The following is a 13871-nucleotide window of genomic DNA, read 5'->3' as shown; positions in this document are numbered from 1 at the left end:
GCGGAAACGCAGCCATTCTCGCTCCCCTCATCACAGAACCAAGAGCCGCAGCGCCACTCCTGCGCCAGAAAAGAAAGAGGCGACTCCTGAGCCAGAACCCTCTGTGAAACCAAAGGAGACTGTTGTTCAAGAGGCAACTTCAAACAGGTAAGCCTGATAACTGTGGGTGTAGAACTACGTATTGCCTTTTTAAAAATGGACGTTATCTTAATGCTTGTTTGCAGTTTGTCTCAGGGAAATGCCTGCTTCTCCCTGGCCCCCTGCAATGGCAAAAGAATTTATTTAATAATCTTAAGATTTTTTTCCTGTGCAGAATTCTAAAGGCAGTGTGCTTAGCTGGCACTGTGCTTTCATTTTCCTGGTTTTGGCGGAGTTAATTTTCTTTCAAGTAGCTGGTACAGTGCTGTGGTTTGGATTTAGGGTGGAAATAGTGTTGATAACACACTGTTGTTTTAGTTGTTGCTAAGCAGTGCTTACCCGAAGTCAAGGACTTTTCAGTTTTCCTGTGCTCTGCTGGTGAGGAGGCGCATGAGAAACGGGGAGGGAGCAGAGCCAGAACAGCTGACCCCAACTAGCCAAGGGGATATTCCATACCACAGAGCATCATGCTCAGTATATACCCTGGGGGGAGTGGGCCAGCAGGGGCCAATTGCTGCTCAGGGACTGGCTGGGCACCGGTCAACGGGTGGTGAGCAATTGTATTGTGTATCACTTATTTTTCTTGGGGTTTATTCCTCTCTCTTTTTTTCTCTTCCTCTTCGTTATGATTGTTACTATTACGTTGTACTTTATTTCAATTACTGAACTTTTACGTTAACCCACGGGTTTTATCTTTTTCCAATTCCCCTTGCCATCCCACTAGGGGCAGGGGGGGAGCGAGCGGTTGTGTGGTACTTCGTTGCCAGCTGGGGTTAAACCATGACAGTCATCTTTTCCACTTACGACAATGTCGTCTTGTTTTCTGGCAAGTTGACATGCAGCCTGTATGTTACTTTTTTTTTTATCCTCTTTGAATCATTGTACCATGTTGTAATTCTTTTCACAGTTTTGGAGCGAGATGGTCTAACATCTCGTCAGAGGATGGGCAGGAGAATGTTCATTGTAGGGGAATATCTTGGCAGCTTCTAAATTGTCACTCCAGGGGCTATGGTTTGTACGTGTTTATAAATGAAGTCTTTTATTTTTAACAGTGATATCCCAAAAGCTCCTAAACCTGAACCTCCTGTACCAGAGACTAAGGAAACTTCACCAGAACGTAATTCAAAGAAGGAGAGAGAGAAGGAAAAAGAGAAGACTCGTCAAAGGTCCGCAACTCGGTCCAAGTCAAGGTCAAGATCTCGATCACGTTCTCCATCTCATTCTCGACCAAGAAGGCGTCATAGATCACGGTCGAGGTAGGACTCCAGTTTATCTTGTGAAGGTTGAGAACTGAATGTTTTCTTCTGAAGGCTATGGATGTGCTTTATATATGTTCTTAATGTAATGTCATGTTCTCAGCTAAAGTAGTGATGTTTTTAGAGATGTTGAACTATGGATATTTTAGGCCAAATGGGAAGAATGTGTTCGATGGATAAATGGGTTTGGGAGTTGGTTTCTTCTGTCACTTTGTGAGAAGGTGCTTACAGTGACTAACGCTGACTGGAGAAGGAATGGGGTAGGCATTGCTGAGTATGGCACTTGTTAGTGGGAACTGTGTAGCCTCCTTTTAGGAGGTAGGTCTGATAGTGATGGTGTTGTAGATTACTTCTTTTTTTTCTCCTTTTTTGAATTATTTTACTAAGTAGAGAGGTGTTGGTAAACTTCAAAGCACTGATTGTGTCTGAATGTACACTTTGCAATATAACCTAAATGCTACTTTAATGTGATGCACTTGGAGGAAAAACAGCTCTACACTCTGAGGATGCCCTCAGTCCCCTGAGGATAAATTTCCTCAACTCTGAAAATTAGATAGTTGCTTTTCATTTGAATTTTTGATTATGACAGGTCTTACTCCCCTAGAAGGCGACCAAGCCCAAGAAGACGGCCATCTCCAAGGAGAAGGAGCCCTCCAAGGCGAATGCCTCCCCCACCCAGACACAGAAGAAGCAGATCCCCTGTGAGGCGGTAAGATTCCCTTTTTTTGGGACAATGGAAAACGTTAAACTTTGAAAGCTGAAGGGAACATCAGTTGTGAGGAATGAGTGTTACCAGAATTACCTTGCTCGTTTTATCTTGGTACTGTCAGGTGTATGGTTTGAGTGATATAAAAACTGCAGTGTCGTATTTCATAGGTGTGTTGTGGGGGAGCATAGTAGTAGCTGTGATTTCTTTGGAGTTGAAGTAGTGATGAGAATTCCACCTTTTTGAAAAATGGCAATTTCAGAACTGTTAACATCTTCAAATAGCTCTGATAGCTCCCAGCGTGGGTTGACATGACATCTTTCGTGACTTTTTTTGCTTAAGTCTTAATACTATTTTTTTCCTTCCTGGGGAAAAAAATTAGAACAAGTAAAGATTTTGCTTGTTAGGAGTTTTTACGTTGTGACTTTACATTTCCATCTTGAAATTAAAATCAAATACTGACTTGAAATGTGTTTTTTCATGTTTTTATTTTTAAAAAAATTCTTCAAGGTCTGCTTTCTGGTATTGGAGGTCACATTTTTGATAGCATAAGCAATTTTTTAGTAGCAAAGCTCTGAGTTGCCTTGCAGAGAAGATATGTACTTGTGGCCATATCAAAATAGACATTTGGCTTTACAGGAAGAGAATAGATTCTTATCCTCTTCATAGGAAGAGAATTGAAGTGATGCTTCCTGTGTATACAGCAGTTGTTCTTTTTTAGGAAGGAACAGTTCTTCCTTTTTATGACAAGGTGATGACTATTTTATTTTTTTCCTGGGTTTGTAAATATGTTCATTTCACACAGTTACTGGGAAAACTGTGAAAAGTATCAAACATGTATGTTGCAAGATGTACAAGAGCTCCCTTTCAGCAAATGTTTCTCACTCAAGGTAGGGTTTCTTTTTTCCAGGTTCTCAGGAATTCTGCAGCCAAAGGTGGATTCTGCAGGTACACAATTGCAACAGAACTTGCCACAAATTTTGCCGCAGAATTCTAGAGGCCCTACCTTTTTAAAATTACAAAGTAAAGATGAAAGACTAAAACATAAGGATGGATAGATTGATTCTGAGTTGTTAAGTTGTCTGAAATTTTTACCTCTTGGTATAAAAACTTTTTACACTAAACTCTTAAAGAGATCTGTTCTGAAGATCATTAAATCACATGTGCTAACACAGAGAATTCTTAACCATCCAGAAGTTAGAGAGCCCAAACAAAACTAATTCCTCCCAGGAGAAAAGCTTAGTTGTAGTCTGTAGATTGACAGAAAGCAAACAAAGGTAACACTAACAATTTTTTGCTCACTATGTAGTTTAAAAATAACTGAAAGATCGGTTATTATTCTCCTCTTCTACAAAGCAAGTGTTGAAGGCTGTCCACCATGTTTTGGAAGTGCTGTTGTATGTGGCTCTCTCTATATGTGCTTGCAAAAAATGCGATTCTGTGTTCATGCTCAAACATTTCTTCAACTGGCTATTCAGTATCTAATGTTATACTTGATTTACAGGAGAAGACGGTCATCAGCATCCTTATCTGGCAGTAGCTCTTCCTCCTCCTCCTCACGTTCCCGATCACCACCAAAGAAACCACCTAAAAGAACTGTATCCAGTCCTCCTCGTAAAACTCGTAGGCTCTCTCCTTCTGCAAGCCCCCCTAGACGGAGGCACAGACCATCCCCACCAGCAAGTCCACCTCCAAAACCACGCAGGTCTCCAACACCCCAGCAGTCCAACCGTGCAAGAAAAAGCCGTGGCTCTGTTTCGCCTAGCAGAGCATCAGGTAATGAAGTAAAAATCTGTGTTCCAGCAGCTTTAGCGTTTTGGTTTTGTTTTCTCAAAGATGGTGTGTACAGTTTGTATGAGCAGAAGTGCATGCGAGAATGTAATGAATTGCAGCTGAGTTTTCTGACTTTGCCTTTTAGCGCCCAAACACAAGAGTACTGAAAAAAGAGAATCTCCTTCGCCAGCACCAAAACAGAGGAAAGCAGAACTGTCTGAATCAGGTATGGTGTGCTCTTTTCAGCACTGGTTTTGGGTGGGGTTTTTAATCAAGGTGCATGACAAAAGGCAGTGGTAAGGGTTGAATCCTCTTGATAGACTGGCATTGAAAGCAAGAGTTCCCAGAAGTATAAAGGTGATCGCTCGTACTGCCTCAAACATCTCTATCCAAGCTTTCTTGGAAAAAAATCCAACCGAAGTTGTATTCCAGCCTCAATATTTTAAGATTTTGAAGGGGACAAAAAAAAGCGTGTGCGATGATGTACTGTAATACAACCTTGTTTCTGCCTGAACAAGGTCAATTTGTGTCTTCAGTTTACATATTTTATCTCTGTCTGTGCCTTTCCAGAAGAAGATAAAGGAGGTAAAATGGCCACAGCAGACTCTGTTCAACAGAGACGTCAGTACAGAAGGCAGAATCAACAGTCTTCATCTGGTATGGATGGCATAGATTTCCTAAAAGTGGATTGTAGTTTGCTTTTGTGGGAAGTAGTTAATGTTAAGTTCAAATACTGATTAAAATTATTTGCTATGCATGCTGCGGTGCTGTGATAAACTTTAAGATGTACCACTCATAATGATATCACTTCTATTATTGCTCATGAAGAAAATAGTGTAACTTTTAAAAGGTTACGGTATGTCTCTTGTTAATGGCTCACATCTTTAAAAGTTGCACTTTTAAACTCTTAACATCACACACAGAAATATATTTGTTATGGGTTACTTAATCTGTTGTTGCAATAGGTTATTTCCTAATATTTTGGACTCTTGTATGCTTCCAATCAGTAAATTAACCCAGGCCTGGTATAGGTTCTTGTCCATCTAATGTTTCTATAAGTAACTGAAGTTCACCTCTTGAATTATCTGGCTAGTCAGATTGTATGTGGACAGTTAGGTTGCTGCAGATATTTTTTTTGCCCAGCTCTGATGGATTGCTTTATCACTTGACTGCAACTACTATTTTTAGTTGAATTGCTTTTAAATAGAAGCTTCTTATTTTGCAGGGGAGGAGGTTAGTAGTTTAAACTGCAGTTCCCCAATCAGTAACTGTGTTAATAGTGTTGTGAGAATCATCTTCCAGAGAGTGATTCTTCTACGTTTATAGATTCTGGTTCTTCATCTTCATCTGAAGAAGAAAGACCTAAAAGATCCATCGTGAAGAATGGGGAAGTTGGTAGACGCCGACGCCACTCACATTCACGCAGTCCATCACCATCTCCCCGAAAACGACAAAAGGAATCATCCCCTCGGTAATTTCTCCTTAAGTTGAACCTAACTCGTGTAATTTTTTCTATTTAATATTGTTTATCTGCTATGCGACTGTCAGCAAATACACAACACAAGAATTAAGTAGGGTCCAGTTTGCCCAATCTTGTCTCAAGATTGTGTTCTTGTTGTGGTCATTTGGTAAGAATTACTCTGAACTTTATTTGAATACATTTGTTTTTTGCCTCATGTATGGCAGATAGATTTGTTTTGTTTTGTTTTTCTCCACTGCTATCAGGATGCAGATGGAAAAGAGATGGCAATCCCCAGTGATGAAAAGGTTGGTTAGAAATTAATCCATTAAATAGGGTTTACGTTTAGCAAATCATTTAGACAGGCTGTCATTTATACTGTCATAGGTAAGTACTTGCCGTCCTTTGGACTTGCACACTCGGAGTAGTAAGGTGAGGGAAATTCAGACTGCTGTGTTCCTTGACGTGTGGGATCTGGGACCATTTCACTGGCAAAAACCACGGAGAGAAACACTTGCTCAGGCTCCTTCATTGCTCGCCAGTTGCTAATTCACATAAGCCTGTAACAGCTACTAACGTTAATGTTATTAGTGTCTTCCTGATGCTTGAAAACGACTGAATGATTTTATTCTTCAGGGTTTTCTTATTGCACATACACAGCTATGAAGGAGGGGTGAGCATTACTTTGTATTCTTGCTGCCATTGACAGTCGGTACCGTATGCTTGCAACAAGTGATTAAGATCTTGGTGTTCTGGGTCACAGATAATTGGAATTTCAGAGGTCTCATGCCTCAATTCAGTAGCTATTTTGAACTAGTAGTAAACACAGACTTCATTTTCTCTTCTCTTGTGTAGGCAGTGGTGTTAACACTTGTGTAATTTTTTGGTCTACGTTGATCTCAGAATATAGGAAGGTTCAGGAAGCTGGGTGCTTGATGGGTTTACTAATCTGGTGTAATGACCCTTGTGAGCAATCTGTAATTAAGACTTAGTTAGAATATAGTTGCAGCATACCTAATGATGTATGAGATTAAGTATGACTACTTCAACAAATGTAGACATTCTAGTTATGGATCTTGTCAAACAATTCTACGTAAACCAGATTGGAATTCCAAAGTTCTTAATCTGTTTTGCAACATGGTAAATTTACCTACTGACAATTGTGAAAATACGTGTTTAATTAGGACAACTGTGACTTTTGAAGGCTGATATTTTTTTGAACCATAAAAGAACGTTGTCTTTTGGAGCAAACTGTTTTATCTATAAAAAGTGTAACTCATTGCTTTGGAGAACAGCAGCCAGCACATTTGAAAGCAAATCTTGGTTTATGTAGTTAAGCTTCTGTGCTTTTTTCATTACTCAATGTTTTCCTTTAATCAATAGTTTTATCTTAATTGGTTTTAAAACAGGAACGTTTTGCTTTACAGAATTCAATATTCCTCTTCTTTAAAACTCTTGAGTTTGATTAAAATTTCCCCTCCCAGAAGTCTATTGTAAACCTTGCAGAGCAGAAAACAGTTCATGTAGTCAATAATTTTAACCTAGATAGCTGCAGTTTTGCAACAAATCTCTCTGCCTTTCAAGAATAAGTCATTTTGCATTCCAGACTCGTAGATAAAAGCTCTTTTCAAGAGTACGGTTTCACACTGTTTAATTGGTTCCAACTTCAGACCGCTGCTGAACGCGGGTTTTTCTGCTGACAGAGCTGGGCATTCCCAGTTCCTCCCTTGTGTTGGATCTAGCAATCGTGTCACCATGTGACGACAAGGAGATGTTTTTGGTGGATCGGTACCCTGGTCTGACTCATTAGATGATCACTAGGTTCAGTGCAAGGGAGATGCCAGGAGTGAGCTTTTGGGAGAAGAAAATGGGAGAGAATTGGTCTTCCTCTGTGGCTACAAGGTGCTAATAGACCAGGTGAATGTGAAATTCTAACGATTGCTGTAGTAGACTGAGAATTACAGTAAAATGTGTCGTCTCACCCTCTTTAGAAAGTCTTTTCTATTTTTTTCCATCAGTGGTTCTAAAAAAAAATAATTCATTTTGAAGTGCACGAACAAGATAATTTTGTACAGTTAAAGCAGAAAAGTTGCAATTGAGCCCCAAGATTCTTTCTAAGAAATCCCTTTATCTGTCTTTAGTAGGAGGAGGAGAAGTCCATCGCCCCCACCAGCCAGGCGGCGACGCTCTCCTTCACCTGCCCCTCCTCCGAGGCGGCGGCGGTCACCTTCCTTACCTCGTCGAAGGTACTGTATTGCATTTTTGTCTTTGAACTGGTTGCTTTTGGCTTGTTGACTTCCAACAATGACACGTGAAAAGAAACCCCTTGATCCTGGTCCCTTGATTCACAGCTTACTGAGGGGAGTGTAGTTTTGCTAGTGAGATCTTGTGTGGTAGGTGTGCGGCCTGGATATTTTTTATTGCTCTATCAAATACTGAATAACACTAGTTGGGCTGATTTTCTTGATATTAAATGGAGTTTTAAAGAATTCGTAGAGGAGTTCTTTTCCCCCTCCTTGGGTGAACTGCGAGATACTTGTAAGTAACTCACATGCTGATGTGGCACCTGAACATTTGTTTTCTTTGTAGGTCTCCATCACCACCCCCACGCAGACGCTCACCTTCTCCACGGAGATACTCTCCACCGATACAGAGACGATACTCTCCTTCACCACCACCGAAGAGAAGAACGGCTTCTCCTCCTCCCCCACCTAAACGAAGGGCATCGCCTTCTCCACAGTCGAAACGCAGAGTCTCCCATTCGCCACCGCCAAAACAAAGGAGCTCGCCAACTGCTAAAAGGCGTTCACCTTCGATATCTTCCAAGCACAGGAAGGGATCTCCTCCCAGTAGGTCCAATCGGGAAACACGTTCTCCACCACAAAACAAAAGGCATTCACCTTCACCACGGCCTAGAGCTTCTCATACCTCTGCAAGCCCACCACCACCACGAAGGGGAGCTTCAGCTTCACCCCAGAGAAGACAGTCTCCATCTCCAAGCACTAGACCCATCAGGAGGGTGTCAAGAACACCAGAACCTAAGAAGACAAAGTAAAAAAAATCAGTCTTTGATGTTGGTTTTGTGAGGGTTTTTGTTTGTTTTGTTTTAATGCAGTGGGAATAGCCAGGGAGTCGCATCAAAATGGTTCCTGTATCTTGAGATTGCTCACATGTTGGTGGCTCTGTTCAGCTTCCACCATTGTAACTTTGATTTTTGGAAGTTTATTAGATTGGAAGCATCTGTTAAAATAAAGGGTATTGTGGGGAGAAGCATTAAGGAGGCTTTATGTAGAGTTTGAGGGATGGGACTTCTAACAGCACAGCAAAGCACTGGGACTGAGCAGGTGAAGTGAAGCTCGAGATAAGTTTTGTTGCTAGCTTTGTTAAAAGAAAGATAAATGTTCTCTTATTCTAAAGCTAACTTCAGAAGGGAGCCAGCGCTTTTCATTAGCTCATAAATCATTTCATAATTGGTTATCCAAGATAAACTGCTGAAATTCTAGATATTTTTTTTCTTCATTGTGATGCTGCTCTTAGAGCACAGTCAAAAGCACGGTGCTGGCTTATTAATTTTTTCAGAAAGAAAATGTGGATTAGTGTAATGTCTTGCACTCTTTCTTCATTGGATGATAAAAGAGCATTGCTATTCTCTTGACTTTTAATATGGTTATAAATTAGTCATATCAGAAGAATGGGAGCAATCATTTCTGGACAACAGTAGTAGTAGTATTTATCAAGCTATCAAGTTGCAATATCCTTTTGCGTTACAGATTCACAGCGGTATTAAATTGTTTTGCCTTTTGTAGTATATGCCAGCAAAGTAACTAACAATTTTTAAGCGGCACCTTAACCAAGCTCTAAGCACATATGTTCATTTGGCACTTCTATTAATTTTTACGTTCTTGGTTTGTCTCTTATATTTCTAATTGTGGCTCTTCTATTTATTTTTTTTTAAGGGCTTCCACGCCAAGTCCACGATCTGCGAGACGGGTGTCTTCATCACGGTCTGCATCAGGATCACCTGAGCCAGCACCAAAAAAACATCAAGGACCTCCATCTCCTACACGGTCTCGTTCTCCTTCTGCAAACTGGTCACCTGCAAAAAAGGCTAAAAGCCCAACTCAGAGCCCATCACCTGCAAGGGTATTTGTTTGCTATAGAAGCAGTACTGTTCTGGGTTGTATGGCAAGGTATTTTCGTGAAGGCTTGGGTGCTGAACAGTGCTAAGGTTGTTCCGTAGGGGGCGGAAATAATATTCTTGGAGTAATTTTTAATAGTAACATATATGTTTCAAACTTTTTAACGTTTCTGAGTCTGAAGAAAAATGCTATTATATATAAATTTTAACTTCTGTAGGAAAAGTCTTTCCCATTTCGTGAATCTGCATGGGTTTCATGGTCTACAAAGTGAGGTGGTCGTCTTTATGCTTAGTCTTCATGTGCGCATGCAGGCTATTCCTACAGGAAGAGAACGGATCGTTGGGCATCCTTGTCTGTTCTCCCCAGTGTTCCCTGGGGACACTTGCCATTTACCAGAGGAGTGTTTGAGGGAGTTAGACTCCATCTGCCGTATTAATTTTTATGCAGAGGTTTGCCTGCCACTTCTGTGACCAGCAGATCGAGCTTGTGTGGCATTATGTTCTGGTTTGAGACACAGCTCGGCCGCGCATTACAACCCCTGTCCGCTGGGATTGCTCCTGTCGGGTGACTGGAAGTGTGATGTTCCCCCAGTTCTGAAGATGGTGTTGAGTTCACGGAATTTCAGTTGTTGCTCAGTCTGTTCAGATTTCCCAGGGTGGTTGTGGGCATGTTCTAACGATGTTTGGAAACCTTAAGGAGAAGGTGTGATATCTTTTAAATTGTTTGTTACAGAACTCAGATCAAGAAGGGGGTGGAAAGAAGAAGAAGAAAAAGAAGGATAAGAAGCATAAAAAGGATAAAAAGCACAAGAAACACAAAAAACACAAGAAGGAGAAGGCTGCAGCGGCCGCAGCAGCTGTTGCTGTGGCTGCACCTGATACCACCTCAACACAGGAAGACCAGGAAGCAGAGACAGAACCCAAAAAGGTAGGGATTTGGTGCCTGAGGCTCTAGTTTTTAAGAGTCAAATAGATGTTGATGACCCAGTGCTGCTGACGTTCTGAATGGCAGCCTTGCCTCAGAAATGCGACTCGGTGCCTCGTAATTATTTTTTTTTAACTCGATGATTTGCTGTGCTGGGAGGGCTGCAGCCTGGCTTAGCTTTCGGTGTTTGAAGAAATGCTTTGTCTTTGTTTGAAGGAGACAGAAAGCGAACCTGAAGACAACCTTGATGATCTAGAAAAACACCTGCGAGAGAAGGCACTGAGGTCAATGCGGAAGGCGCAAGTGTCACCACCATCCTAGGCTGAATCCTTTGATATAATGTACATTTTATTTGGTTTGTACTCAGAATTCAATTTCAAATTGCTAAATGTGTTTGAGCTTTAGAATATAACATTTGTTGTAATAATTGCTAGGTTGAGGTTCACCATGTACAAAGGGCATGGATTTACATTACAAAAGGTGTCCACAGTGTACTAGTGACATTCTTTCATTGACAGTCAGCATAATTTCATTTAGAGTGAGACTTCTTAGAAGCAGTAGGAATTTGTTTTGAAGGTTTTAAACATGACCATCAATTCCCTAGTTTCTTTGAAATTCAACAAAGCCTTTAGCATAATTTGTGAGGGTCTCATTTGATTTCTTTTGTATCCACTTACATTATGCTACTAACCTTTGTGGTTTGTAAGCTTGCCCAGAAGTAAAACCACTGCAGAATTTCCAAGGAAATACATACATTTTAATGCTTTCTACTGTTGCCTGTATAGTCTCCATTAAAGCGAATCAAAAATAGCAATTTAGAATGGTACATAAATGAAAGCATGTTGTTTACCAGGACACTGTGGGTTTATATTGATGTAACATGTTGATTTGGAACACTGGAATTTCATTTGTATTTTTATGTTCTTTTTTTAAAGGGCAGTTTCCATGATCAGCAGTCCCAGAAAAAAAATTCCTTCAGTTACATAAATTTTGTTTGTGAGATGTCGTTGCCCCATTCATAAATCTTGTCTCGTTATGGTTCTTCTGAATGGTATAAGCAACTTTCGGAGCTGTGGTCTTTGAAAGTTGGAGGAACCTGAACTTTGGATATTGTCATGTTTTCACTGTTTTTTGTTTTTGTTTTTTTAACTAAAGCTATATAAAGCTTGTGGATTAAACAAAATAAATTTCTAAATTTAAACAGATGTTGGCTATTTTTATACGAACATTTACATTTGCTAATCAGCTTTCTTTTGTACAGGGTTAATGAATACACAGATAGATGAAAAAGTATTTGATCCAGTAGGCTGGCTTCTCCTGTGGTGTCTGGATCGGTGTTCTTGCAAAGCAAGAGTAAAACCGTCTGCCTGGTCAGCACGCTGTTAGGGTGGGTAAGCTTCAAACAAAATACTTGCTGGTGAAAATCTCTTGTCATAGCAAGTCAAAACGTTTCAAGGTCCTGCAAAAAATGAATGGCAGGTTTGCATTAACTTAATTTAACGAGCTTTAGTCACGTAAACACTGGTTTGGATGTTCCTTTACGGAATCCTGGTGGCTCACTGCCTTTTTCATAATCATATTGGAAACTTGCTGGATTGCTACTGTTGAATTTTTTTAACAATTCAAGCTCTGTTTCTGAAATCAAGTCAATTCTGAAGTCTGAGGTTCCTCTGGCAGGAGGAATGGAACATGCTTTTGAAAATTTTTTTGTCCTGCATCTGAAGTAGATGTGATGTGCACAAGTAAGTGTAGATATTTGATTAGTCTTTTTACTTTACGTCATGTAGGGTTTTAAAATAAAGCAGGTATAATGTAGATATGGATGGAAGGGGATTTCTTTAAAGTAGCTTCCTTCTGCACTCCCTTATATGCTGAATCTTTTGTTTCTTAGCATAAGTATACATTGTATGCTACAGTGCTTGTAAACTTAGTTCAACAACACTTGAATGTTGAGTATCATCTGTTATTAAATGTGTGTAATAAATTCCAAGAACTTTCTGGACAAACAGATTTTTAAAAGTACATCTGAGTGAATTTGGTGCTTAAGAACCACTGCAGAACCCAACAACGTACCGTGCTAATCTCTTGGCCTCGTTCATTGTTTTTTCCCCGTGATGTTCCTTGGCAGCACAAATAATTCTGAAATTCAGTCTTGAAAGACCGTACGCATGTGCGGTCTTCACAGGGGGCTAACACCTCGTTCTTTATAGTCTGGAATCTTGGCTTTCTTCTGGGTTTTGTGACCTCTGTGTGCCTTTTCATCTTAGGAGCGATGGGTGTTCTTTAAATACGTTCAGTACCTGAGTAGCTGACTGCTTATCGTCCCTCCTGCCTGTTGTCATCTGCCTCCGGGACCACTGGTGGGTTTGGACAGGCTGGGAAGCGCAACCAGATCTCCCCAGACCCCTGGCTGTGCCCCCACTTTTTCTTTTGGAGTTTCTGTTTTCATGTAATTCCTTTTTTTTTTTTTTTTTTTTTTTTTTTTTTTTTTTTTCCCTTAACATCTGTCCATAAAGAATGGTTTAGGTTTCAAAAGAGCAACTAAATACGCTGTTTGAGAGGAGTATAACTTCTAAAGTGCCTTTAGTTCAGTATTTTAATTCCTTCCTACTTTGCCATTCAATCAAATACCGCTGCTGCGTGTAAATAGTCAGGTGAGAGCAAGAGGCCTCTCGTGAGCTATGACGCTGTCCTTTCTGCTCTAAATCCTGTTGCTGTTATGCTGTCCTTGCTGCTCTAAATCCTGTTGCGTGGATACTTTGAATCCCAAATGACTTGGCTGGGACGATGCCTTTAGCATTTGGGGCTGTTCTGTGCAACTTTGTCCTGGTGAACTGTTGACTTCCATCCCTGAGTTTCCCTCTCGATCCTCTGGAATTGAGATCCCATCATCCCAAACCGAAGTCTTCCAATCTGTTCGCCACTCTCTCTCGGTTAACCTCGTACCTGTGTTTCTCAATCCTTTTCTTTCCTGGCGCAGCACGGCGGAGCCTCTGCGGGGGTCTGGCTCTTTTCGTGCTGCGTCTGCTCGTGCTGTACGTTTGCTGGTTAGTCGCAGCCACCGGCTGGAAACGACAGATAACGCGGGTTTAGATGAGTGACTTGCTGGGATAACTATCAAACTATGCCAAAAAATAATAAATTGAAGTTTAATTGGACTGTATAACTTAGTGAAAATGAGTCCACAGGCGTGAAGGTAAGGCTGGAGTGAGTCACGGGCAGGGCAGTAGCCACGGTGCCTGATAAAGATGGATTTGTTGTGTCAACAGGTGGAACAATAGCAGGTGTGTGTGCAAGAGTTCGAGGTTTACAGAAACTCTGTGTTGGATTATTAAATTTTTCCCCTTGTGTGACTTTGGAAGTTGGCCTGGGGAGTTGTGTGTGGGCCAGCTTCCCGAGCTGCACCACTGCAGCTTCACACTCGGAAACTTCACTTGCGAACTGCCTCGATGCGCAGGACAGGCCGTGCTGCCGCT

At 41.0% G+C, this 13871-nt stretch overlaps 1 protein-coding gene across 11 annotated transcripts in view; it reads left to right on the top strand.

Annotated features, from left to right (window-relative positions):
- The window catches only part of SRRM1 (serine and arginine repetitive matrix 1), a 20001-nt gene extending 7584 nt beyond the window's left edge, over window positions 1-12417 (top strand). For 4 of the 11 annotated variants that reach the window (XM_037378976.1, XM_037378984.1, XM_037378986.1 and 1 more), the window contains 13 exons: window positions 1-147; window positions 1191-1394; window positions 1984-2103; window positions 3605-3876; window positions 4019-4099; window positions 4444-4530; window positions 5200-5344; window positions 5599-5640; window positions 7474-7578; window positions 7922-8383; window positions 9289-9475; window positions 10204-10398; window positions 10612-11600. The exon at window positions 1-147 is cut by the window's left edge and continues 54 nt beyond it. In XM_037378976.1, the coding sequence (XP_037234873.1) occupies window positions 1-147; window positions 1191-1394; window positions 1984-2103; window positions 3605-3876; window positions 4019-4099; window positions 4444-4530; window positions 5200-5344; window positions 5599-5640; window positions 7474-7578; window positions 7922-8383; window positions 9289-9475; window positions 10204-10398; window positions 10612-10716 (2152 nt within the window). In that variant the 3' untranslated portion in view covers window positions 10717-11600. Of the gene's footprint in view, window positions 148-1190; window positions 1395-1983; window positions 2104-3604; window positions 3877-4018; window positions 4100-4443; window positions 4531-5199; window positions 5345-5598; window positions 5641-7473; window positions 7579-7921; window positions 8384-9288; window positions 9476-10203; window positions 10399-10611; window positions 11601-11656 lie in introns of those variants that run through there. The other 7 variants (XM_037378978.1, XM_037378977.1, XM_037378980.1 and 4 more) reach the window with 7 other exon arrangements.
- Window positions 12418-13871: the final 1454 nt, after the last annotated feature.

This window comes from Falco rusticolus, chromosome 3, assembly GCF_015220075.1.
Source record: "Falco rusticolus isolate bFalRus1 chromosome 3, bFalRus1.pri, whole genome shotgun sequence".
Taxonomy (NCBI): Eukaryota; Metazoa; Chordata; class Aves; order Falconiformes; family Falconidae; genus Falco; species Falco rusticolus.
The sequence above is the reverse complement of the archived record's forward strand: the minus strand, read 5'-3'. Positions and strand labels throughout refer to the sequence as shown.